The 26,936-nt window shown below is 45.5% G+C and overlaps 2 protein-coding genes across 3 annotated transcripts in view; one reads left to right on the forward strand and one right to left on the reverse strand.

The window, feature by feature from the left end:
* POLR3B (RNA polymerase III subunit B) overlaps positions 1-4,099 on the reverse strand; it is a 147,147-nt gene extending 143,048 nt beyond the window's left edge. Inside the window, exons 1-3 of the mRNA XM_040439604.1 lie at positions 3,978-4,099; positions 3,433-3,465; positions 1,404-1,460 (exon numbers count right to left, since the gene is read on the reverse strand). Of these exons, the coding sequence (XP_040295538.1) occupies positions 1,404-1,460; positions 3,433-3,465; positions 3,978-4,049 (162 nt within the window). The 5' untranslated portion in view covers positions 4,050-4,099. The remainder of the gene's footprint in view (positions 1-1,403; positions 1,461-3,432; positions 3,466-3,977) is intronic.
* Positions 4,100-4,559: 460 nt separating this feature from the next.
* Positions 4,560-26,936, forward strand: part of LOC121007579 (IKBKB interacting protein) — a 34,025-nt gene continuing 11,648 nt past the window's right edge. Inside the window, exons 1-3 of one of the 2 annotated variants that reach the window (XM_040439617.1) lie at positions 4,560-5,034; positions 12,436-12,553; positions 18,277-19,173. In XM_040439617.1, coding sequence (XP_040295551.1) covers positions 4,826-5,034; positions 12,436-12,553; positions 18,277-19,086 — 1,137 coding nt within the window. In that variant the 5' untranslated portion in view covers positions 4,560-4,825 and the 3' untranslated portion in view covers positions 19,087-19,173. Of the gene's footprint in view, positions 5,035-12,435; positions 12,554-18,276; positions 19,174-26,936 lie in introns of those variants that run through there. The other variant, XM_040439624.1, reaches the window with a different exon arrangement.

Here is a 26,936-nt window from a genome sequence, read left to right on the forward strand (position 1 = left end):
TGCTGACAGCACTATATAGGTGATGGACAGAGCGGTGTTAACATACCGTATGTGACTGTCCTGATAGGTCGAATGACTGATTAATCCAAGTTTAAAGGCTTCCAGCATGTGAGTACAAGTGCCCAGGAGGGGGTTCCTTTATGTGCACAGGCCTAGGCTCTCTGCAGTGACTTCACTTTGCCCTGAATGACAGCTTTGGCGTAGGGCGCTTTCACACGACCGTAGTGTTTTTTGGTCCGCAAATTGCGGAACAGCAAAGCACGGATACCGGCCCGTGTGCGTACCGCAATCTGTGGACAGCACAAGGCCGTCACCATCATAGAAAATGCCTATTCTTGTCCACAATTGCGGACAAAAATAAGACATGCTCTATACTTTTTGCGGGGCCACGGAACGGAAGTGCGGATGTGGACAGCACACGGTGTGCCCTCCGCATCTTTTGCTGCCCCATTGAAATGAATGGGTATACACACGTTACGCAAAATTGAGGAACAGATGCGGACTCATTCATATGGTCGTGTGAATGAGCCCACAAGGATATTTCTAGTGCCATGACTCAGAGGGGAGGGGCTGGAGGTAGAGCACCCAGTAGAGAGCCCAGCACCCTACACAAGAAGGGACCGTCTACTGTGCACTTGTGATCACAGCACCTGAGGACTTCAATTTCTTGGTCCTGCAGTTAAAGTAAGTTTACATAGCTCATCCTGTCAACTTTTTAGTGCTGTCAGCAGTTTTGAGAGGTGAAAACTGCTGACAGACTCCTTATAAGACAGTAATAGTAAATCAGCCCTCTGTGTTTATTACCTTTTAAAGGGCTTTTTCCTCATTGTATGAAAGGTCAATGGCTCATCATAAAACACTAAACTGTGGGGGTCTGTCCACCTATACTGATGGCCTGATTTTAGTCCCGGCTGCTAGCGTAGAGCAGGACAAATAAAAACGAACGGATGTTACAGAAAGTGTTGTGTGACATTTTCAGTTGTCGGACCTCAAGCAGAGCTTTATGACATGTCCTAAAAACCCTTTATACACATACACACACATACAGATGTCATGTATGGTTGATCATAAATCTATTACATGTAGCCTGCATATTAAAGGGAGTATTCTGGTCTAAATTATCATGATCTCCGCTTACCACCATTGAATGGAAACTTTCATACTGTCCTAAGACGGACACATGGGTGCATTACTGTAATCATCATGCACAGAATATATTTGTCACATCTATATCTGGAAAGAAGGGTAACCGTCTTACTGCTACTTGGTCTGAATTGTTATGACATTACCTGTCACTACTCCTACGTCATGTCCCATTCTGCACTGCTAGAACTACATGAGGAGCCCGGCGCCATCGTCCCCTCACCCGAGCAATAGCAGCATTCTGAATGGGGACAACCTACCTCCACGTTGATGAAATAGTTGAATGAGTCTATGTGCTGCTTCACAAGACCCTTCACCTGAAAAACACAAGCAGCAAACCAGGTCAGCACCATTTGTTGAGGATTTCTCCGGGAATTTGTTGCAGAATCCAGAATTGATCCACGTGGACGTACACATACAGTTTTAGGGCACATTCACACGTCCATGCACTGCATGAAGGGTTCTATGATGCTGTGAGCTCGCGTCAGTCAATCCTGCGGCCGGGCCGTAGAACACATCTGGACATGTGAAACCAGCATCATTTTGGCGGCACATGGAATCCACTACAACTTTTAGTGATGTAGATACTCCAAGAGTAGGTGTATGGTGTCTCCATATCAGAAAATATTACAAAGGTATTCTAGCCTAGAAACAATGCTTCCAGAGGAGAATTTCTCTGTGATATGGTATTGAATGGAGCACGCCAATTATGAATATCGTAGGAATACAGAGAAGAGCCCATACGTTCTTTGGGTCTACTTGGAAATTTCACTGTGCTATAATAAACCCCCGAGCATGAGCTTACGGCATTTTTTTCCCCCCATGCAATTTTGGCATGTACCGAAATTCCACCAGCGACCGTGTTCTTTCTGCCTCCTATTCTTTTCAATGGGAGACGTCGCTGAAGATCTCGGAGCGGCTGCCCCAAGTAGGGACTTGTCCCTTCTCTGCTTTCGTTCTGCTATCTTCATCACTGCCTCCCTTTGAAAAGAATGGAAGGTACAAAGGATACGGCCGCTGGTGCAACTTCGCCACGCCAAAATTCTGAGGGAAAAAAAAAAAAAAAAACACCATGTGAAGAACTTGTGATGCTGCTGCAGTATCTTTTCCTCAGCATGCTTTCAGCAAATATGGAGCTGTAGGGGGTCCGGGGCGTATGGCGGGCTCAGAGCCTCACTCTAACATCATATCAGCAAGTACTGAGAGAAAATGTACAGATGGGAGAAAAAGACCCAAAACACATCACTTAGACATCAAACTAAGCTGTCCTGAATGTTAACAGCTTAGAATACAGATAATTAAATGGGTTATCCAAGAGTATAAAAAGGTCCCCTATAAGCCAGGCCCCTCACATTGAATATACTTACCGGGCTTCCCGCGCCGCTCCTGGTCCTCGCACCGCACGTTTTCATCCACACATGGGGAAAACAGCAGTAGCGGTGAGGGGACCAGGAGCGGCAGCCAGGTGACTATATTCAATGCGAGGGGCCCTGCATATGGGGGAGCTTTCTATATCCTTATAACCCCTTTAAAAAGGTAATCTGCAGCTAACCTGCTTATTGATTGTTTTCATTTCTATTTTTAGGGCTCATGCACATGACCATATGTGTTTTGTGGTCCGCAAATCACAGATTCCGGACGTGTGCACACCACCACTAGAAATATCCTACCCTTGTCCGCAAAACGGATAAGAATAGGGCACGTTCTATGTTTTTTGTGGAGCTGCGGAATAGACATACAAATGCGGACAGCACACGGTGAAACACCGGTGAAATGAATGGTCCTCATCCGATCCACAGAAAACGTGGATCTGAGGCGGACTGAAATGATACAGTTGTGTGCATGAGCTGTTATTCTGTATGGAAAACGTCGTCCTTGAGATTGCCTTTTACACGATATTTGTTTCTAAATAGCTTAAAGGGGTTATTCACACCTTCACTATTGATGGCCTATATACTCAGGATAGGATGGATGGTGGTCCGACAACCTGCACCCCCGCAGATCAGCTATACCAGAGTAGCTCCAGTGCCGATACTGCACAGCTCTGCCCATCGTGTAGTGGATGTAGCTGGCTACTTCAGCGCTGCTCCCATTGAAGTGAATGGGAGCAGGGCTGCCGTTACAAGCATCATCCACTGCAGAATGGATGCAGTTGCGTAGCTCTGGCACCAGAGCTATTCTGAAACAGCTGATCAGCGAGGGTGAGGGTGTCGGACTATTGCCGCCCCTGAGGACAAGCCATCAATAGTAAAGGTGCGGACAACCCCTTTAATAATATAACATATTTACCTTTAAAAAAGCCGGCAGCAACTTCCATTTTTCCTGCAAAAGAAAAAATATGCAATATTAATATGACAAAACTTACTGGCGATTCTGTGGAACCTTATGCGTAAGGCATTTTTGCGTGTCAAAAAACATAAGTCCTATTCTTGTCCGTTTTACAGACAAGGCTAAGAGTGTTCCATAGAGGGCCAGGAAGTTCCGCAAAACGCTGAACACACGCGGCCGGTATCCATGTTTTCCGGATCCGCAATTCGTGGACTGCAAAAACGGCAAGGGCCGTTTGATTGAGCAGCTGCACGGTTAGTGTCTTCCATTCTGGTGACTACGTAAAGAAACGCGCACGTAGACATAAGTGACACAAGTTCGCTCATCACTAGCACAAGTATTTTCTTGGTTTTGCATCTTCAAATGTTACAGTTCAGCCATCTTTCTCATCTTAGATCACATGGGGGCAAATTGTACTCTTCTGGGTGAGAGTGATGATATACTACAGTAGATGTGTGTATACATAACTAAAGTCTTCTCCACCTGTACAGTCCCTGCCATCTCACCTCCACCGTATCCACAGGCGCTATTAGCTGCTCTTGGGTCAGAGTCCCAAACTCCTCAGCCAGCACATCCATGCCTGCCTCCACTGCAGCCCAAACACATGGGAAGAGCTGAAGTGTGCAGCCGAAAAACCTTCCCACCACCTCAGGCGCCTGTCAACAAACGTTCCGCCTCCACCGTCGCAGACCAGCCCTCAGAAGCTGCTCGAGCGGCCATCTTTGTTGAGGGCAAAAATCCGAAAGCACAACAACCCGAATGAATGAATGCACACATAAAATCCACAAGAAGTGTCTGTATTCTCGCGAGTGGGCAGTATAGCAGCATTCCTGCCTTCAGGTTGTGGTAGTATAGCAGCATTCCTGCCTTCAGGTTGTGAGTTACATCAGGTCACAAGTGAAAATAAGACCTGTATAATATACAAACCTGCTAATAACTTTGTAAACTAGCGTATATTTTGGCAAGAAACTGCACGTTCTTAATATGAAGACACAACTGTCCGAAAAATGACTATTCACACGCACAGCTGCAAACGAAAAGAAAGGATGTTTGGCCCACACGCGCCGCCGTAGCTGCTTCCTCCCGTTTCCAGCTGCTTAGTAGATGGGTGAGAGTGGATCTGGCTGCCACATAGACAGGGAGGTGATCAGGGCTCCATACTGCCATTTACTGTATCATAGCAACCACATTTTCTGTATTTTTTTTTCTTCTAAATGCACTAACTTTTGTAAATTTTAGAAACTTTTTAAATAACTTTTCAGGACTTTGCCCACCACCTGTGTGATCTATCTAGAATAATGCTGTAGACTGGCTGGTAATGCAGATATAGGATATTTCTAGAGAGATTTTTATAATGTCTAGTGAAGCGAAGCAAAGAAAGAAAGGAAGTTCTCCATCCACCAAGGAGCTGAAGGATGGAGCAGGGTCTGGACAGCGTCCTCAGGAGGAGAAGCAGAAGATGATCAGGGATCACTCTCCAGTTCCCGCCAGCGGATCCTCATATCTAGATTTCCGGACGGCGCTGTGTTCCTTGTGCCTGGCAGTGTGTGTGGCGTTGGCATGGTAAGTGTGACATCTTCGGGAATGATAGTACAGTGACATAATCCATTCTGATTAGTGTTGAGCGAAAATGTGTTTTAAGTTCGGCGTCTAAAGTTCGGGTTATAGAAGAATCGCGTTATGGATTCCGCTATCACGGACCATAACGGAATTTAGAATCCATAAGGCGATTCTTCGATAACCCGAACTTTAGACGCCGAACTTAAAACACTAATTCCGATCTATAGCAGGACTTCACATGAGGCCACTTTCACATTAGTGTTTTTTATTTCCATTGTTCTGCTCCATTATAGAGGAACAGAAGCTCCGCGTGAACGGTACCGGACAGACCCTATTAAAGGGGTTTTCCGAGATGTTAATGCTGATGACCGATCCTTTGGATAGGACAGTAGGTCATCAGTTTTCTGATCGGTGAGGAGTAAGCGCCGAGAAGGCTGGATCGCTCACAGGAGTGCCCGTGCCTTTATAAACAGCTGATCGATGGGGGTCCCGGGTGTCGGACCCCAACCAATCAGGTACTGATGACCTATCCCAGTGATGGGCAAACTGCGGCTCTCCAGCTGTTGTTAAACTACAAATCCCATCATGCCCTGCTGTTGGCAGACTGGGCATACTGGGAGCTGTAGTTTTACAACAGCTGGAGAGCCGCAGTTTGCCCATCCCTGACTATCCTGCGGATAAGCATACAAACAAGTTTGACGGCAGCATCTCCAGAAATAAATTTTTATTCATAGTGGGTCTATGCAAAAAATATGCAGCGTAGCCAAAAAGTATTGCAACGTTTCGACAAACACTACTATGTAGTCGAAACGTTGCACTACTTTTTGGCTACGCTGCACGTTTTTTCATGGACCCACTATGAATAAAAGTTTATTTCTGGAGATGCTGCCGTCAAACTTGTTTGTAGGCTGATCGATTGGCCTAATTTGGATGTGTGGTCGGGGATGGCTGGTGCATTCCAGTGAAGGTCTGCACGGTGATTGAGTGCTGCTCTAAACATCACATTGTACTATCCTGCGGATAAGTCATCAGTATAATGGAGTCCGTCAGATTTCCTTTATTTGACCCTGCATTTTACCAGACAGAATTGTGCTGCATGCTGCGCTATTTTGTCCCCTCTCCTTCATAAAGTCTGCATGGCAGATCTGAATGGCCTTAAGCTACTTTCACACTAGCGTTTAAGTTTTACAGTATTGAGCTCCGTCATAGGGGCTCAGTACCAGAAAAAAACGCTTCAGTTTTGTCCCCATTCATTGTCAATGGGGACAAAACGTAACTGAACAGAATGGAATGCTCCAAAATACATTCCGTTCCGTTCCCAGACCAGAGAGCAAACCGTAACATGTTGTAGTTTGCTTTCCGTCCTGAGATGCGGAGCAAGACGGATCCGGCATGGCCCCTAATGCAAGTCAATGGGGACGGATCCATTTTCTCTGCCACAATCTGACACAATAGAAAACTTGACTTTCAGTGGAGTTCATGACGGATCCGTCTTGGCCATGGTAAAGATAATACAACCGGATCCGTTCATAACAGATGCAGATGGTTGTATTATCAGTAACACGCACCCTGCAAGAAAGGTAAGTATTTTAGCAGGGGCTCGAATCTACTGGAGAGTCGGGGGGTGGATGGCAATGGCATGGGGCTGATGGTGCTGGCAGGGGGACATGCTGATGGTAGCAATGGCATGGGGCTGATGGCACTGGCTGGGGGACATGATGATGGCCATGTAATTTGTATACATACAGAAGAAAATAATATATCGTGATATAGCGTTATATCGCACATGCTTCAAATTATATTGCGATATAGATTTTAGGCCATATCGCCCAGCCCTAGTTCACATCACGTTTTTATCCCACGTTCAAAATATACAAAAAATGTATGCGTTAGTCTCTAACTGATGTCATACAGTGGCATTTGTCACCATAGAGTTACATTGTAAAAAAAAACGTATCCGTTAACATTGGCAAAAACGTTATGTGAACCCTGCCTTAGGTGTACGGCAAGGAGGAAGTGTTCAGTCTTACTGCAGCTACTACACAGGGACAATTAAATGGGTTTTCCAGGCTCTTTACATTGATAATCTATCCTCAGGATATCTGATTGGTGAGGGTCCGACACCCTGAACTCTCACCGATAAACTGCTCCTTCAGCGCTGGAACTAGAACTTAAATGAATCCGTACTGAGTTACTGCAGCTCCGCGGCCATCGGAGTGAACGGGGGCTAAACTGCAGTAACCGGACACGAGCACCCCACTATGACTGGAGCTGTGCTTCCTGTTCCAGTCACAGTACTAATTGCCCTGGAAACTCCATTTAAGCATTAGGCTTGGGCTACACGGCGACATTTTGTCGCACCAATGTCGCGCGACAATTTTTATAATGATAGTCTATGGTGACGCACTGCGACATGCTCCGACTGCAACACGACAGTCGCAAAAAATCCATTTGAAATTGATTTTTCTGCGACTGTCGTCTAGTTGTGCCCTATGTGTCGCGCAACACATGTCGTCATGTAGCCCTAGCCTTAAACGGTGCACACTCTTTCTTAAAGGACATCTGTCAGCAGTTTTGTACCTATGACACTTGCTGACCTGTTACATGTGCACTTGGCAGCGGAATGCATCTGTGTTGGTCCCATGTTCATATGTGCCCGCATTGCTGAAATAAATAAAGTTTTAATATATGCAAATGAGCCTCTAGGACAGGGGTGCACAACCTTTTTTGGTCTGGGGGCCGCACATTCCTCATTACACGGGGAGATGGCTGGCTATGGGTATAGTCACATGCTCCACTCCAGCCAATGACTGTCTTCAGTGGTGATGTGGCCACAAGCAGCGTTTCACCGCTGAAGTCAGTCATTTGCTGGAGAGGTGCTCCGGGAGATGGAGACTGCGAGACAGTAACCAGTAAGCACTTTCCTTCACCACAGAGGACGGAGCTCACTGGTTATTACCTCCTCCTGCCCCCAGTTATAGGGGTCCTACAATAACCAGTAAGCTCTTTCCTTCACCGCAGAGGACGGCGCTCACTGGTTATTACCTCCTCCTGCCCCCAGTTATAGGGGTCCTACAATAACCAGTAAGCACTTTCCTTCACCGCAGAGGACGGCGCTCACTGGTTATTACCTCCTCCTGCCCCCAGTTATAGGGTTCCTAAAATAACCAGTAAGCACTTTCCTTCACCGCAGAGGATGGCACTCACTGGTTATTACCTCCTCCTGCCCCCAGTTATAGGGTTCCTAAAATAACCAGTAAGCACTTTCCTTCACCGCAGAGGATGGCGCTCACTGGTTATTACCTCCTCCTGCCCCCAGTTATAGGGTTCCTACAATAACCAGTAAGCACTTTCCTTCACCGCAGAGGATGGCGCTCACTGGTTATTACCTCCTCCTGCCCCCAGTTATAGGGTTCCTACAATAAGCAGTAAGCACTTTCCTTCACCGCAGAGGATGGCGCTCACTGGTTATTACCTCCTCCTGCCCCCAGATATAGGGGTCCTACAATAACCAGTAAGCACTTTTCTTCACCGCAGAGGACGGCACTCACTGGTTATTACCTCCTCCTGCCCCCAGTTATAGGGGTCTTACAATAACCAGTAAGCACTTTCCTTCACCGCAGAGGACGGCGCTCACTGGTTATTACCTCCTCCTGCCCCCAGTTATAGGGGTCCTACAATAACCAGTAAGCACTTTCCTTCACCGCAGAGGATGGCGCTCACTGGTTATTACCTCCTCCTGCCCCCAGTTATAGGGGTCCTACAATAACCAGTAAGCACTTACCTTCAGAGCGCTCATTGAGGAGAATGCAGAAGCACTGATAAACTGTGCCTGCCTTCTCCTCGACTCCTCCACTCTCACCAATAGCCGGGGACCCATCCTGCTCCAGACTCCTGCTACAGTGCAGGGGCAGGAGCTGTCATCCTTCCCTGTGCGGTGCTCCACGAAGAAACACAGCTGATCTGTGTTTCTGTCCAGTAGGACGGGGGCAGCAAACCTTGGCTCTGGGCGCCGCATGCTCTAGGAGCAACGGGGGTGTTGCCGCTACACGTAGAGGCTCTGCTCTCTCTGCAACCGCTGCACCCTCTCCACTTTAATTGACAGGACCAGTCAGTGAAAACATCATAATGCCTGGCCCTGTCAATCAAAGTGCAGAGGACGAGGCAGTTGCAGAGAGAGCTGAGCCTCTAGGTGTAATGGCAACGCCCCCTTTGCTCCTAGAGGCTCATTTATATATTAAAACTTCCTTTTTCTTAGCAATACGTGCACATATGAACATGGGACCAACACAGATGCCTTCAGCTGCCAAGTGCACATGTAACAGGTCATCCAGTTTTTTGTTGTTTTTCATCTTTTATACAATATAAACTTTTATTAACATATTTTTTGTGTTGCTGCATTCAAAAACCCCTTATTTTTCCATCAATAGAGCTGTGTGAGAGCTTGCTTTTGCCGGTCCGGCTGTAGTTTTCATGCAATTTTGGGGTACATAGAACTTTTTGGTTGCTTTTTATTGTATTTTTCAGGAGGTAGACTTAACAAAAAAACAGCAATTTTGTTTTTGTTTTCCGAACTTCACCATACAGAAAAAAAAAAAAATCTGATAATTTTATTGTATGGTTTGTTGTAGACACAACAATATCAATTTTCTATAGTTTTAATATATCTATATATTTACATAAATAAAGCCGTTTGTAAGGGGAAAATACTTTTTTATTTTATTTTGCCAAGCACTGCAAGGGCAGTATTAAACCTGCAGATAGTTGGCCTTTTTAGAAACGCTCGTTAGCAATGATCTGGCAGTGTAATACTGCCGCCGATTACCTGATGAATGAGTAAGCAGGCTAAAAAAAAATCATTGTTATATCTGCTCATCAGTGCAGGAGACCGCTGCTATTACATGCATACCCCATATAAAATCACTATTTGCAGGCAGCAGACCGTGATTAGACTGCACGATCTGCTGCCTGCAAATAATGATTTTATATGGGGTATGCATGTAATAGCAGCGGTCTCCTGCACTGATGAGCAGATGAAGGAACGCTGTCCATAGTGGGCGATATTCTAGTGTTTAGTGTTGGCCATAGGCTTCTTTCACACATTGAGGGGATATAATAAAGGGGTTATCCCAGGACTAATGTAAAAAATGAAAATCAGACATCATATAGAACATGACAATCTCTTTCTAACAAAGCTAGAACCAGCCCTGTACCTCACATGGATCCAGAGATCTCCACATTTATTGCTCTGCTAAAGTTATATCAAGCTGACAGCTCAAGGGGAGTGTCTGTTCTGCTGCAGATAAAGGGGCGTGTCCATGCTCCACCTATCACAGCTCAGGAGACGGCTGAAGGATAAAACTGAGCATGTGTGGCCATTTCTGTGAGCCGGTCAAAGAAATAAGAAAAAAAAGAGCAGGTGGCGCTATACAGATGCATTTTATTGAATAACTCAGTGGCTATGCTAAATTGTTAATTACATGTAATTACAAAAGTATTCAGATCCAGTTGCTGGTTTGAAACCTGTAGAATATTTTTTGTGGGAGAACCCCTTTTAGGCTACTTTCACACTCGCGTTTTGGGCGGATCCGTCATGGATCTGCAAAAACGGATCCGTTGCAATAATACAACCACATGCATCCGTCATGAACGGATCTGTTTGTATTATCTGTAACATAGCCAAGATGGATCCGTCATGAACTCCATTGAAAGTCAATAGGAGACGGATCCGTTTTCTATTGTACCAGATTGTGTCAGAGTAAACGGATCCTTCCCCATTGACTTACATTGTGTGCCAGGACGGATTCGTTTGGCTCAGTTTCGTCAGACAGACACCAAAACGCTGCTAGCAGCGTTTTGGTGTCCGCCTCTATAGCGGAATGGAGACAGAATGGAGGCAAACTGATGCATTCTTAGCGGATCCTTTTCCATTCAGAATGCATTAGGGCAAAACTGATCCGTTTTGGACCGCTTGTGAGAGCATGATGGATTTCACAAACGGAAAGCCAAAACGCGAGTGTGAAAGTAACCTAAGACTAACATGTCATCCAGAGTTAGCATAGATTTCAGTTGTAATTTACTTCAGTTTTCTGGCATAAATATTAGTGAATATGCCTGCAGATAAGGCCTTGCCCCCTCCCTCCATCAACACCCCACTTTTTTTTATTTATTTATTTATTTTAGAAAAGAATCGAGCCTTGTAAATGGGCAGAGTCGCAATTTTGGTAGCAAAATAGGGCTTGTTTAAAAATTTGCAGCTTATTTACACCAAAGAATAAGCGTAGGAACTCGATTAGATTCCCCCATAGTCTTTTTTGCGGTTAAAAAAACTACATGCTGTTTATACCATTTTTGTGGATTTTTTAATGTAACATTTTTAAATACTCAATGTTTTTCACTTCTAAGTGAGAACCCATACTTAATGCGTCCCCTCCTCATTGGTGGCAGTGGCCACAGGGTCCCCTCCCCTCCTCCTCATTGGTGGCAGTGGCAGCTTCTGATCGGAGCCCCAGCAGTGTAATCCTGGGGCTCCGATTGGTTACTATGGCAGCCAGGACGCTACTGAGCCCTGGCTGCCATGGTAACCTCCCTGCTGCTGTGTGTACTATGCACAGGGCAGCAGGGACAGTGTGAAGTCCTATTCACCCTAATAGAGATCTATCAGGGTGAATAGGACAAGGGATTAAAAGATCAAAAGTTAAAAGAAAACACCAAATTAAGTATAAATCACCCCCTTTCCCAATTTTATATATAAATTATATAAACAATAAATAAACATATCACATATCGCCACATTCAAAAAGTTCAAACTATTAAAATATTTAAAAAAAACTCCTATGCGGTGAACGCCGTAACAGAAAAAAATAATTAAAACTGCGCGATTCACCATTTTTTTTAATGCAGAATGCACGCAGCTTTTTTGGTGTTTTATTCTTTCCGCATGGTATCGAGTATCGCAATACTTTTTTATGGTTATGGTTATGGAATTAACATTTTGGTATCTCAACAACCCTGGTCTCAGCACTCAGACCCATATCGATCAAAACCTTTGAAATGTCTCTATGACATAATATGGCTGCATAAAAAAACTCCAAGTCTGCTTGAAACCACCATAAAAGGGTTTTGTCCGACAGTGTACCCCAAGTCACAATCAGAAATGTATCATCTATATTCCAGATAGGTGATAAATGTCCAAGGTTGTTCTTCAAGGTTTTTTTTTCAGATTTGAAGAAAAAGAAAGGATCTGCTTTTTTCCCCCCAAGACCTTGCCTTCCTGTCTACTAGCTAGGTCTGGTATTGCAGCCCCCAATCTTTTGAACTTTTGAAGAAGATACTCTTTAGTAATTCATTAGTATATGTACCTCTCCTTCTTGTGTTTCATTGCTCATCATTTCCACCTTTCAGGATGGTGTTTCAGCAGTCCCAGAACTTCACCACCCTGGAGCAGAAGTACCAGTCTCTGCAGTCTCGCTCATCAGAGCTACATGAGCTGGAAGAAAAAGTCAGCCAAATATTTGGAAAGGTAATTTCATTATTTGTTCCGATCAGATTCGGTATGTGGGTTTCCCCGTCTAACGTTTTTCACTTATTCTGAGGCCACCTCTCCTCTTAGCCACTCGACTGCTTTACTATAATATGGTGCACACACAGTGAAATTATCATGTCCTTCTTCCTTTTTCTATGTATCCCAGTGAACTCATGTTCAGATTATGCTGCTAACATGGAGGATATGGTAATACCAACATTTTAGTGCATCTGGAGGATAACCAAATTGAACTGTGTAGCCCTAGACCTGATCACAGTGTTTCTAAAAAAAAATGTTTCTCTTCTGCTTGAACCGGATATAATGTAAACTGCAATAAAAATGGTCATCAAGATGGACTTCAGGTCTTGGAGAAACCTCATACATGGTCCTCCAGGCAGAAATCAACATGAAATCCATGGCCCATTGTTTTCAGTTAAAATCTTCACTGACATTCATATGGTCACAGATCTCTAATCTATAAGAAGTGACATATCACCTTTTGATGTGGTTTCCATGTTGAACCCGTGGTGGGCAGCCACACTTGGATTCGCCCTATTGAACAGGGCAAATCCACATGCAGTTCCAAGGGACAGCCTTGATTTCTGCAGCGGATCATCACATAATATTTTCACGCACGACAATGTCTAAGTTTTGTGTGTTTTTTTTTGTTTTGTGGTGTGTGTGTGTATGTGTATATATATATATATATATATATATATAAAATGTGTGTAATAAATGGCAGCACCAACCTTTGAGAATGGAAAATATGGTGCAAGCTCCAATGGGAAAAGCGTCCCTGGTTAATATAGAATAAAAAGTAGAGCAGCACGGTCGCGTCACTACTGGGAGAATAAATAGTCTTATTTTTTTCACCACACTGGAGTGCTGCTCTACTTTTTATTCTATCTATATTTATTTATATATATATATATATATATATATATTGAAGAAAATCCAGCGGGAGCACCACCCAGGAGACGGGTGCAATATATCCACAAGGGCAATGGCAATGCCCCAATAATACAGCTTGAGGAAAATAGGACTGCACTCCAGATAAAAGTGAAAAATAGTGGAACTTTATTCACCCATAATATGGCAACTTTGCTAAGTTGCCATATTATGGGTGAATAAAGTTCCACTATTTTTCACTTTTATCTGGAGTGCAGTCCTATTTTCCTCAAGCTATATATATATATTTATTTATTTTTCACAATTTAATTACATATGTTGTAAAGTGTTTTCTTTCTCGATTGGCCTCAATGTCATAGACAGTCAGTTATAGGAAATTAGGCCTCATGCACACGGCCGTGGCCGTATTGCGGCCCTCAAACGGGGGGTCGGCAATCCACGGCCAACGGCCGTGTGCATCACGGATGCGGACCCATTCACTTGAATAGGTCCGGAATTCCGGAGATGCGGAACGGAGTCACGGAACGGAATACCAGAAGCACTACAGAGTGCTTCCGTGGTGTTTATTTCCGTTGTTCCACACCGCAAATAAATATGACATGTCATATATTTTTGCGGTGCGGACAGCCCACTCAAGTTGAATGGGTCCGGCCCGCTGCCAAATGTTGCCCGTGCAATGCACGGACCGGCCGCACAACGGCCGTGTGCATGAGGCCTAAAGGAGAGGTCAGTGTTTATAAGGAGCTTACCTGGATCATCCTTTTTTTCTTCCTCCTTACTTACTCTTTATAGATCGTCTTGTGCTAATGCTGAAACCATCTGTCCAATTGGTTTCTTTCACCATCGTTTATTACTTTACTCAAGCAGTATACTGTACATATGGTCACCGATGCAAATAGGGGCATGGAATTATGTCCTAGCCCAAATCTGTTAAACATAGTAACAGATTTTGTAAAAACAGAAGCCATGACACCAGTGTAAACATAACCTAATGGACAAAACGCATAGTTTTATACAGTGCGATCCACTAAAATAGAGCTGTGATGACATATAACCTAATATCTAATAGGGGTTGTATATTTTTGACATGCAGAGGAATGTTTAATTCTTTTGATACTACTGGTTGTAATATTGGTGCTCAGGGGTTGTCCTGTCTGATGTAAGCAATTTAAAAAGGTTTTCTAAAAACAACCACTGCCCATATGTCTTATAGGCATTTATAGTGACGGAAGTTCTGTTTACTGTAATGGTACAGAGCCCCAAATCCTCTGCATAAACCAAGTAAAACCATAAAATTCTGACAACCTTCATTCACCACTAGGGGGAGCTTGCTGCATAGTGTTTTATTATTGAGTTCCCAGCATGCCTCTAGTGGTGGCTGCAATTTATACTATTGAACTGTTAGGGTATGGTTACAAAGCTCACAAGGTTTGACTAACGCATCGGAAAAGCCTGACATGTTACAAATCCAAGACTGAGTCTCTGATTTCTGCTGCAGGTTTGTAGTTTGAACAGTGCAGGTCTGACTGCGAATTAGCCCCATTCAATGAGGCTTTTCCATGTATGGACACCCACCAAGAAGGGGCACACTGAAGTCCCCATGAAATCTTAAGTTGTGATATCGTACACTTTATTTTTTTTTGCAATTATTTTATGATGCAAAGATCAAGAGACCGTAAAATTCTGGCATCCTGCCGGCATTCACCATGTCCAGCATAGCCAGGTACTGGCGTTCACTGGCGGGTTTCCAGCATGATTGTCTGGTTTCGGCCACACAAAATCTGGTGTTTGCCCTTGTGCTGGAAACCAGTTGGAAGCCCTTACAGATCCGCAGTGGGGTCCGGCAGTGAACAGCTGTATACAGCAGGCCAGAATAGCATACCAGATCAGGTAAACGGAGATGTGAAACTAACTTTAGCCACCACTAAGGGGCATTGAGGAGCTTACTGCATTGTGTTTATACACAGAACTCAATAATAAAACAGTATGCAGTGAGCTCCCTCTAGTGGTGGCTGTGGGTATCCAGAATTTTATCATGTAAGGGAAAAATTTATGAAACGCTGTATGCTCATTTTCTGACATAAAAAGTTGCACAATTTGACATGATTTTTATTTATCTTTGTGCAGCTATTGGCACTTTTGAAAAGTGGTCAAGGAAGTGGGCATGTTTAGCTAAGGCAGGGTTTCTCAACTCCGGTCCGCGGGACCCACCTACCAGTCATGTTTTCAGGATTTCCTTAGTATTGAGAAAGTGATATAATTTGTGTCCATGCATCAGGACTTACCACAGGTATTCATTCTGTGGGATATTCTCAAATCCTGACCGGTAGGTGGGCCCTGAGGACTGGAGTTGAGAAATCACACACTTGTGCAATCTCATTCTAGCCGGGGGGGGTAGTGTAAAAACTGGAGTAATATCGCTAGAACATAGGGGGTCAGTTATCAAACTGGTGTAAAGTAGAACTGGCTTAGTTACCCATAGCAACCATTTAGATTCCACCTTTCATTCTTTACAGCTCCTTAGGAAAATGAAAGGTGGAATCTGATTGGTTGCTATGGATAACTAAGCCAGTTCTATTTTACACCAGTTTGATAAATCTTTTTTGGGGGCAAAGTGTATAAGATAGGCCAAATTTCTCAAACACCATGTGACGTTTGATAAATGTTGCGCTAGTTACGGAATCACAGACTGACACAGAACTAACTGTAATAAAGTTCCCCCCTCTGCAGGAGATCTGGACCTCTATATCAGAAAAATGAAGCCCTTACTTATCTAAAGATATATTCCTACGCTCAGCAAGTTTTCTGTTCAGCAGTTCCATTAAATCACATTGCTGCCAGCATCTTAAGATGGCCATACACATTTGGTTGCTGTTGGCCATATATGCATGCATGCTTGGTTCGGCCAAGCATTGATATGGGGGACAGGGGAGAAATCCTCTGCCAGACACCTGGCCGCAGCTTATCTCCCTGTTAACAAAAGGATCAGGCAGTTGAATCCAACATGCCTAATCCTTATCTCCCCCGGACAGCAGCCGTTTGGGGAAAGTATGGAGGCCCCACCCATGATGGTCAGCTGAACCTCCCTAAAGTGACGGGTTCTGCCACATACACTTGTGTGCCCAGCTTTTACATTGCAGTTTCTGATAAAATAGGGTGGCAAAGGGGCTCATGCATTTTATGGGCAGTTAGGCAGAGTGATGCATATGTTGGAATAAAACCCCTGGTGCCAACTTTGCAAAGCAGTAGTGCAGACCACAGTGTCCCCATGTCGCATGAACAGGAATGTTACCTAACCTGGCTGGTCATCATCTCCTTGGCATCGCAGTCACATTGTATCTCTGCTTGATGGCAAAGAATAATGAGTCATTAATTTTAATTAGGGTAAATCAGTGTCAGCGCGTTCCAGGGCATTTCCTGAGCTTCGCTTTCTGCGGGATGGAAAAGACTGTGTCCTATTTCTTCACACTGAGACACACAAGGGCAGGATCCCATTCTCCATGAATCTTACATGAGTTGTGACATCTTGCTTTCACAATCTACCTATGTTATGGTAGAGCGCAGGGCGTAAGGGATTTATAGATACGGGAGGGGATGTTTATGCAAATATTCACTGTATCATGAAAATTTTTAAACTTTGTGCATTAGTTTCTCACCATTTTCAAAATCTCTGCTTCCTGTCAATGAATGGAGCTGTAAACCTGTTCTGATCAGGTCCTACTTGCATGGCTCTCTAGAAGAAAGGGCTCTGATACCCAGTAATATGTCTTACACCCATTTCTAAAGCATATGACTGGGGCAGAGGGGACGTTTGTCTCACAGCTTTCCCAGATAATACTTCTGCTTAGTTATGAAGTGATTTCACAGGCTTTTCAAAAGTTTATGTATACACCACCCCCAGTACCATAGGGTGCTGCACTGCCAACTACCGCAGTCACAAAGCACATTGGTTTCTGTGCATAAAAGCATTTCAGGAGCCGGGCCTGGAATGAACCGAAAGTATATGTTTTCTGGCATTTGAACTACTTGTAATAAAGATTAAAAACAATATTGGCCAAAAAAAAGTTAAAAGGGTTGTCCCACTGGGACACCCCTCCCCCACCACAGTTTTTTCATTTAAATGAAGCTGGCCCCCGCCCTCCATCGATCAATTGATTGCAGTTGGTTTGGCATATAGACTAGTTGCCACACATTTTCCCTGCAGTGACCACTAGAGGAGAAATGTGGTATTACACACCAAGATTGTCCAGCTAGGAAATGCATGGCAGACTCTGTCTATGTCTGCTGAATTTCTCTCTGTGTTAACGACTCTTCACTTTGGCTAAAATAAGGGAGTTGTTTTCATGAGTCAATACTTAAAGATAGTGGTCATATTTAGTAATACTACAATTGAGTAAGGAGCCACAAAGCCAAAAGACTCTTACCTTTGACTGGTGGCTGCAAGTTCTACTCATTGGTGTGGCATCCTTCCCTACTGACATCTGATGCATGTGACCACACTTCTCATGCAGCTCACTCAAATACATGGTCCTATGACACGTGAATAATTGTGACCCTTCTTTGTTCATCACTTTGATGAAGTGCTTTAAGTCTTCATGTTCTGCACTTCTATGTCATCCGATCCTTAAAGAAAGTCTATTAGTTCTGCAGAATAGACCATTAAAATGGGGCTCCTGACGGATGCAAGCCAACTATGCAGTCTTTCCATGAAGGAAATCTCATTAAATCTTTCTTTATGATCACGCTGTGTTTATGATTATTTTTCACACAGTACATTGTGTTACACTAAGCACATGGACCTTTTTTTTCAGCTCGTGTCTACTGATGAGGTCCTAGCAGAAGCAACATCATCATCTTCTCTAGTGAGCAAACTAGAGCAACAGTTGACTAACCTGTATAATGATATTGATCACATCCAAGTCCATGAAAGGTCACTCTATGAAAAAATGAAGATTATCAACCTGAGGTTTCAGAATGTCACCGATTCATGGAAAAAGAGTCTTGATGAAATGAACTTCAAAACAGATTCTGTTAAGTCCGAAGCCAAGACATTCCATAACCAGATGACTTTGAAGGTCAACTCTGCTGACCAAACATTCAAGAAGCTCTCTGAGAAACTTAAAGAGTTTGAATCAGGGACCCTTCGAAACTTCAGAACATTGAAAACACAGGAAGATGATGACCTTCAACGGATTTCTGAGGTTCTCGAATGGGATGATAATGCTATCAAAGAGCTGGAAAAGGAGCAAGATGATTTGGCCAATACAAACCAAGAAGTAAAAAAGAACATGAATGAATTCCAACCTAAACTGACTGAATGCATCAAGAATTTGCCATCGATTGACACTGCTGTACGTAGTCTTCTAAAGGTGTCTAATGAGATGCAGGACTTTGACAAAAAGATAAATAAGTTGACTGAGCAAGTGTTTAACACTGAGGACAACTTGCTGAAAATCATCACCGAGACTTTGGAGATCCAGCATGCACTGGAAAGTATGCAGTATGATAACACCATCCTAAAACTGCAAAACGATGTATCAGTTTTGAAAGAGAAGGCAAATGTTTTGTCAAGAATTGATGACAAATCTCTTTTAGAAGAGAACGAATCAGATGAAAGTTAAAATTAAACTTATGGGGTTTCTCTCATCATAGACAATAGGGGCATATCGCTAGGATATGCCCCCATTGTCTTATAGGTGTGTGTCCCACCGCTGCGCAGCCGCCCTCCATTCATTTCTATGGGGCCGGCGAAAATAGACGAGCGCTGGGGGTTGCGCATGCGCAGTACGCTCCTATTCACTTCTATGGGTAGGTGGCTTTGTGGTGGCCGGACCGGAGTCCTCCAGCCACCACCTTGCGGGGGTCCGTTCTCTATATAAGTGTGCGTCCTAGTGGTGGTATGCCCCCATTGTCTATAATAAGACAACCCCTTTAAGAAAAAAAAAAAAACTTTTTATTTTTATATTTTTCTTTGGGGGGGTGGTCAATTTTTAACCTTTTTTTAGGCACTGTAGACATGCATATATCTCACAGAAACTGAAAGTTGGTCAGACATCTGGCCATCTATGGCTGAATGATTGGAGGACACCAGGCTACCCCTTTTTGTGAAATAAAGATAGTCATGTTGATCGCAGCAGTATTCTTCCCCATGATAGCCCGATTTTCTTTGATGTAAGCTTCAGAAATTTTACTGCTAAGTTCCTGCTGATGGGTTTCAAGGACTGGAAGGCCTACAAATCTATGAGATGTGTTCTACAAGAATTTATTGATCAGTGATAATGAATATTATACTGGGCACAATATAACATTTTAAGTGAATGTTCACCTTTCTGACATTCTGTTTAACTTCTTGCTCATTTTCGGCTTTGGAATCAAGGAGGCGGTCCTTTTTAGTGAGTGACAGACTTACATGAAGGCTGTCTATCAAAGAAAAGGACTGCCTCCTTGACTCCAAAGCCCAGAATGAAGACGTTAAACAGAATGTCAGACCTGATATTAAAAGGTGGACTTAAAGAAAATGTAGATATTTTTTATTGCTTTAATGCACCTAAAATAAAAACTCAAGCAACTTTACAAATAGTTTTAAAAGGGTTATCCATGAATTTGATATTAATGGCCTATCATCAGATCTAACTCCCGGGACTGCCACTGATTAGCAGTCTGAAGAGGCTGCTGCACTCACTAGATCTCCGGTGAGCGCTGCATTCTCCTCACAGCTTAAGCACAGCGCCATACATTGTATAGCAGCTGTGTTTGGTATTGCAGCTCAACCCTATTCACTTGAATGGGACTTAGCAGCACCTAGGTCGCCTGACTAAAGTGCGGTGACGTCACTGGCCTAGAATGAGGCCTAAACGCTCATGGAGCGCTTGGGCCTCTTTTAAATAGCGGATCGTAGGGGGCCCAGAAGTCAGACCCTGCCAATCTGATACTGTTCAGTAATTCTGGGGACCCTGCTGTGGCGCTGATGCCGTTTATAAGTATCTTCAAATGTAGGCCTGCAGGTGGCAGCACTAGATTGCAATGTACAGAATCTTCTATTTGTTAAAGGAAACCTGTCACCAGGATTTTGTGTATAGAGCTGGAGACATGGGCTGCTAGATGGCCACTAGCACATCTGCAATACCCAGTCCCCATAGCTCTGTGTGCTTTTATTGTGTTAAAAAACAGTTTTGATCAATATGCAAATGACCTGATATGAGTCCTGTATCCCGAGATTAGTCAAGCGGAAAGGAGCCCAGCACCGCCCCGCGTCCTCCGAATCTCCTCCTTGCTGGCTGACGTCACAGAGCTGGAGCGCCGAAATCTCGCGATGTGCGAGCTAGCGCATGCGCAGTGTCGGCATCATGTTCATTCCCTGTACTGGCATCAGCACAGGGAACGAACTACGCATGCGCTAGCTCGCGCATCGCAAGATTTCGGCGCTCCAGCTCTGTGACGTCAGCCAGCAAGGAGGAGATTCGGAGGACGCGGGGCGGTGCTGGGCTCCTTTCCGCTTAACTCATCTCCGGATACAGGACTCATATCAGGTCATTTGCATATTGATCAAAACTGTTTTTTTAACACAATAAAAGCGCAGAGAGCTATGGGGACTGGGTATTACAGATGTGCTAGTGGCCATCTAGCAGCCCATGTCCCCAGCTCTATGCACAAAATCCTGGTGACAGGTTCCCTTTAATGGCTTTATTTCCATTTATATACAGAAGTGGCAATCTAACGACTGCATGATATTAGGCCCTTGGGGGCCTAAAAGGTAGTTGAAAAAAAGTACACCTGATAAGTTGTAATATGCATGATCATCATAAGTGAAGATGTTGTTATACTCAGCTGATACATTGTTACAACTCTGTCAATTGATTGTATTGCCTTATTAGAAATCAATAAAAATTTGTGTGAATAAAAAATATATATTTCCAGGACGTCTTCCATGACAGCACCCATGGAGGATGTCCTATTGGCTTCTGTTGGGACAGGAAGAGAAACAATTTAAAAGGCCCCTCCCCACCCGCTCTCTCTCCAGTGTTCTTCCTGTCCCTACTGGGATAGGGGGAGTGAGACAGACACCCGCCTATTGAGTTAGGTAGGGAATTGGGCGAGTCTGGTCGGGGGGTGCCTACCTCTCCTCTTCAGACTCTTACAGCCCCCTTTAACCAACACCCCTCTGGGAAGTGGTCCCCTGTACCTTTTATTTGGATGGCCACAAGGATCGGGGACTCAGATGCCGCTTCTCCTGCAGTGAGCTCTGGGCTCAGCAGCGGCTCCTGCGCTCCCCTGCGCGCTAGGCCTCGATTGCTGAGCGCTCCCACGTGACCGGAAGCCTACCCGCGTCACCGGAAACATGATGGCGGCGCACATCGGCATGCTAGAGACCTCTGCATCAGGAGGTCTCATGTCTAGGGGGTTGACTCTTCCTAGGAATGAGTCCCCCGTGAAGAGCAGGAGGAGGCGGAGCCAGGCGGACCGGTAAGTAAGACCCTATTTAAATGTCTGATGGCAACCTGGTGAGGTTGCATCATGGAGGTCCAGGCGTCTAACAAGCAGGAGACTTGCTCAGACTTCCCCGTCCAGGCCCCTGTAAGTAGCTTCCCTTTGGGCTTAAGCAGGGGTTTATGGGAAACTATGACACTAAAAACAGTCTTTATCCTGTTTCCCCCTAGACCACAAAAGAGTCAGGGCACAAATCACATGGAGACCCTAAAAAGAAGGGAAGAAAGTGTCCGACCTGCCAGACAAGGCTTCTGGAGCCATTTAAAAAACCTTTAGGTGGTTCAGATGAAATGGAAGATGAGGGCTCAGTGTCTTATCCTCAGGAAGAACAGAGAAGATATTTATTTTCGTCCGAGGATCTGGACCCCCTACTCACCGCTATTAGACAAACTATGGCTATTGAGGAGGAGGAACAGGCGCACTCCGTTGAGGACGAGATGTTCGGCGGCCTAAAAGTCAGGAAAAAAAAAGGTCTTCCCAGTAAATAAAAACTTGAAAGACCTCATTACAGAAGAATGGGCAGATGGAGAAAAGAAACTCTTCATTCCCAGAGAATTTAAAAACAGGCTGTGCTTTGATCCGACGGACACTAAACTCTGGGACGAAGTCCCGAAAGTAGATGTCCAGGTGGCCAAAGTAGTGAAAAAGACCTAAATCCCGTTTGAGGATTCGTCGCAGCTAAAGGATCCCATGGACCGGAAGTTGGATGGTTTACTGAAAAAATCCTGGGAGTCAGGGGCAGCTGCTATTAATACTAACATCGCTGCCACTTCAGTTTCCAGAGCCTTAGGCCTCATGCACACGACCGTTGTGTGCACCCGTGGCCGTTGTGCCGTTTTCCGTTTTTTTTCGCGGACCCATTGACTTTCAATGGGTCCGTGGAAAAATCGGAAAATGCACCGTTTTGCAGCCGCATCCGTGATCCGTGTTTCCTGGCCGTGAAAAAAATATGACCTGTCCTATTTTTTTTACGGCCAACGGTTCACGGACCCATTCAAGTCAATGGGTCCGTGAAAGAACACGGATGCACACAAGATTGGCGTCCGTGATCCGTGGCCGTAGGTTAGTTTTTATACAGACGGATCCGAAGATCCGTCTGCATAAAAGCTTTTTCATAGCTGAGTTTTCACTTCGTGAAAACTCAGAACCGACAGTATATTCTAACACAGAGGCGTTCCCATGGTGATGGGGACGCTTCAGGTTAGAATATACTAACAGAACTGTGTACATGACTGCCCCCTGCTGCCTGGAAGGTGCTGCCAGGCAGCAGGGGGCAGCCCCCCCCCTGTAGTTAACACATTGGTGACCAGTGTGGCCGGCCCCCCCCCCTCCCTCCCCTGTAGTTAACTCATTGGTGGCCAGTGCGGCCGGCCCCCCCCCCCTCCCCTGTAGTTAACTCATTGGTGGCCAGTGCGGCCGGCCCCCCTCCCTCCCCTGTAGTTAACTCGTTGGTGGCCAGTGGGCCCCCCCCCTCCCTCCCCTGTAGTTAACTCGTTGGTGGCCAGTGGGCCTTCTCCCCTCCCTCCCCCCCCTGTAGTTAACTCGTTGGTGGCCAGTGGGCCTTCTCCCCTCCCTCCCCCTCCTAATTAAAATCTCCCCCCTATCATTGGTGGCAGCGGAGTGTACCGATCGGAGTCCCAGTTTAATCGCTGGGGCTCCGATCGGTAACCATGGCAACCAGGACGCTACTGCAGTCCCGGTTGCCATGGTTACTTAGCAATTTGTAGAACCATTATACTTACCTGCGAGCTGCGATCTCTGCGTCCGGCCGGGAGCTCCTCCTACTGGTAAGTGACAGGTCCGGCCGGGAGCTCCTCCTACTGGTAAGTGACAGGTCCGGCCGGGAGCTCCTCCTACTGGTAAGTGACAGGTCATGTCACTTACCAGTAGGAGGAGCTCCCGGCCGGACCTGTCACTTACCAGTAGGAGGAGCTCCCGGCCGGACGCAGAGATCGCAGCTCGCAGGTAAGTATAATGGTTCTACAATTTGCTAAGTAACCATGGCAACCGGGACTGCAGTAGCGTCCTGGTTGCCATGGTTACCGATCGGAGCCCCAGCGATTAAACTGGGACTCCGATTGGTACTCTCCGCTGCCACCAATGATAGGGGGGAGATTTTAATTAGGAGGGGGAGGGAGGGGAGAAGGCCCACTGGCCACCAACGAGTTAACTGCAGGGGAGGGAGGGGGGGGCCCACTGGCCACCAACGAGTTAACTACAGGGGAGGGGGGGCCGGCCGCACTGGCCACCAATGAGTTAACTACAGGGGAGGGGGGGGGCCGGCCACACTGGCCACCAATGTGTTAACTACAGGGGGGGGGGGGGCTACCCCCTGCTGCCTGGCAGCACCTGCCAGGCAGCAGGGGGCACTCATGTACACAGTTCTTTTAGTATATTCTAACCTGAAGCGTCCCCATCACCATGGGAACGCCTCTGTGTTAGAATATACTGTCGGATTTGAGTTTCACGATGTAACTCAAATCCGACAGTATATTCTAACATAGAGGCGTTCCCATGGTGATGGGGAAGCTTCAAGTTAAAATATACCATCGGATTGGAGAAAACTCCGATCCGATGGTATATTAACTCCTGACTTTACATTGAAAGTCAATGGGGGACGGATCCGTTTGAAATTGCACAATATTGTGTCAACGTCAAACGGATCCGTCCCCATTGACTTGCATTGTAATTCAGGACGGATCCGTTTGGCTCCGCACGGCCAGGCGGACACCAAAACGACTTTTTTTTCATGTCCGTGGATCCTCCAAAAATCAAGTAAGACCCACGGACGAAAAAACGGTCACGGATCACGGGAAAACGGAACCCCGTTTTGCGGACCACAAAAAAATACGGTCGTGTGCATGAGGCCTTAGTCCTATGGATAAATCAGCTGGAGAATCACCTCAGGGCTAAAACATCCAGGGAAGAGATCCTAGAGTCACTCCCTTTGCTAAAGATGGCCTCAAGTTTCCTGGCTGACACCTCATCGGAATCTATTAGGTTTGCAGCTAAGTCGCAGTCTCAGACTAACACTGCTAGACGTGCCCTCTGGCTTAAGTCCTGGTCTGGAGATGCGGCCTCTATAAACAGACTCTGCTCTATACCCTTCTCTGGCTCCTTTATATTCGGCCCCGTCTTGGACTCCATCCTCCAAAACGCGGCTGATAACTAAAAAAGCCCTTTCGTAGAGCCTCTGGCCAAGGTCAGACCAAGTCTTTGTCATGGTCTTACCTGCTTGCTGCTCTCCTTCGTTTGACATGTGCTGGCGGCCATCTTGGTTTCTGGGTTTCTTGTAGCCTTCCACCCTGCGGCTCCTCCTTCCCCTGGGAGGAGCTGGATGCCTAGCTCATATATATAGGAGGTCTGTGGCTTCAGTTCCTTGCTTGGTCCTCTTGTGTTCACATGCTTCTAAGACTGCTGCTGCTTCTGGTTCCTGATCCTGGCTTCGTCTGACTACCCTTCTGGTTCCTGATCCTGGCTTCGTCTGACTACCCTGCTGGTTCCTGATCCTGGCTTCGTCTGACTACCCTGCTGGTTCCTGATCCTGGCTTCGTCTGACTACCCTGCTGGTTCCTGATCCTGGCTTCGTCTGACTACCCTTCTGGTTCCTGACCTCTGGCTTCGCAAAGACTCTGCTCGGTTTCACCATCCGTTTGGACTTTTGCTTTACAGCTTTATTTTCAATAAAGCCTTCTTATTTTCACTTATCTCTTGTTGTACGTCTGGTTCATGGTTCCGTGACAGTCTTATAGAGGGAAGGGTAAATCAGGTCGTTGGAGCCTACCCCAAAGGGGGTAGGGGATTCCTCTTCAACCCCAATACCAGCACTGGGAAACAATGACGCTAGACCGGTAGGGGGGAGACTTCGTCACTTTTGGGAAAATTGGAAGCAAGTCACCCACAATCAGTGTATCCTGGACTTCATCAGGGACGGCTTCAGGATAGATTTCCGAAGTCCTCCCCCACAAACCTTCCAGTTGACTCACTTCGAATCTCCTCTCCTTCAACAACAACTTTTGTCAGATGTACAAAAACTTGTGGTTCTAGGAGCCATCACTATTCTCCAGCATTTCAAAGGGCACTACTCAAGACTATTTTTTGTAAAAAAGGACTATCATCAATTTAAAATCTCTAAACAAGTGGGTGACCTACTACAGGTTCAAGATGGAATCAATAAGGTCCACTACTCCATTGATCCCACCAGGTGCTCTCCTTTGCACATTGGATCTCAAGGATGCATAGTACCACATCCCCATACATCCACAACATCAGCAGTACCTAAGATTTGCGGTCAAGTGTAAGGAGGAGATTCTTCACTACCAATTCCAGTGCCTGCCGTTCGGAATTTCATCTGCCCCCCGTCTCTTAACGAAGATAGTATCAGAAATTATGGCCTATCTTCGCCAGAGTCTGATTACAATTGTGCCCTACTTGGATGATTTTCTGCTGATAGCAGATTAAGTACAAAAGCTGTAGGGGGACATCCATCAGACTTTGTCCCTATTCAAAGACCTGGGATGGATTGTAAATTATCAAAAATCGGACCTAATACCGGACACGAGGAAAGAATTCCTTGGGACTCTCCTGGACACGAGGACACAGCACTCCTTTCTGCCGGTGAGGAAACAGATCAGGATAAGAGAAAAGATGGAGTCGTTTAAAAGAAAGAGAACCCACTCACTAAGAGAGGCAATGCCAATTCTGGGGCTAATGACCTCCTGTATTTCAATTATACCTTGGGCCCAGTTCCACTCCAGGACCCTCCAGGAGGCAGTTTTGACAGCCTGGGACAGAGACCACCGCTCTCTAAACTCCAAGATAATGCTGCCAGACAGAGTACTGAACTCTCTGTCCTGGTGGATGGAACCCGAGAATTTGGAGAAAGGGGTCCCATGGAACATGACTCCAGCCATAACAGATACCACGGACGCAAGTCTCAGTGGCTAGGGGGGGCATGTAAACCAACATCTCTTCCAGGGTTCTT

This window comes from Bufo bufo, chromosome 1 (assembly GCF_905171765.1).
Source record: "Bufo bufo chromosome 1, aBufBuf1.1, whole genome shotgun sequence".
Lineage (NCBI taxonomy): Eukaryota > Metazoa > Chordata > Amphibia > Anura > Bufonidae > Bufo > Bufo bufo.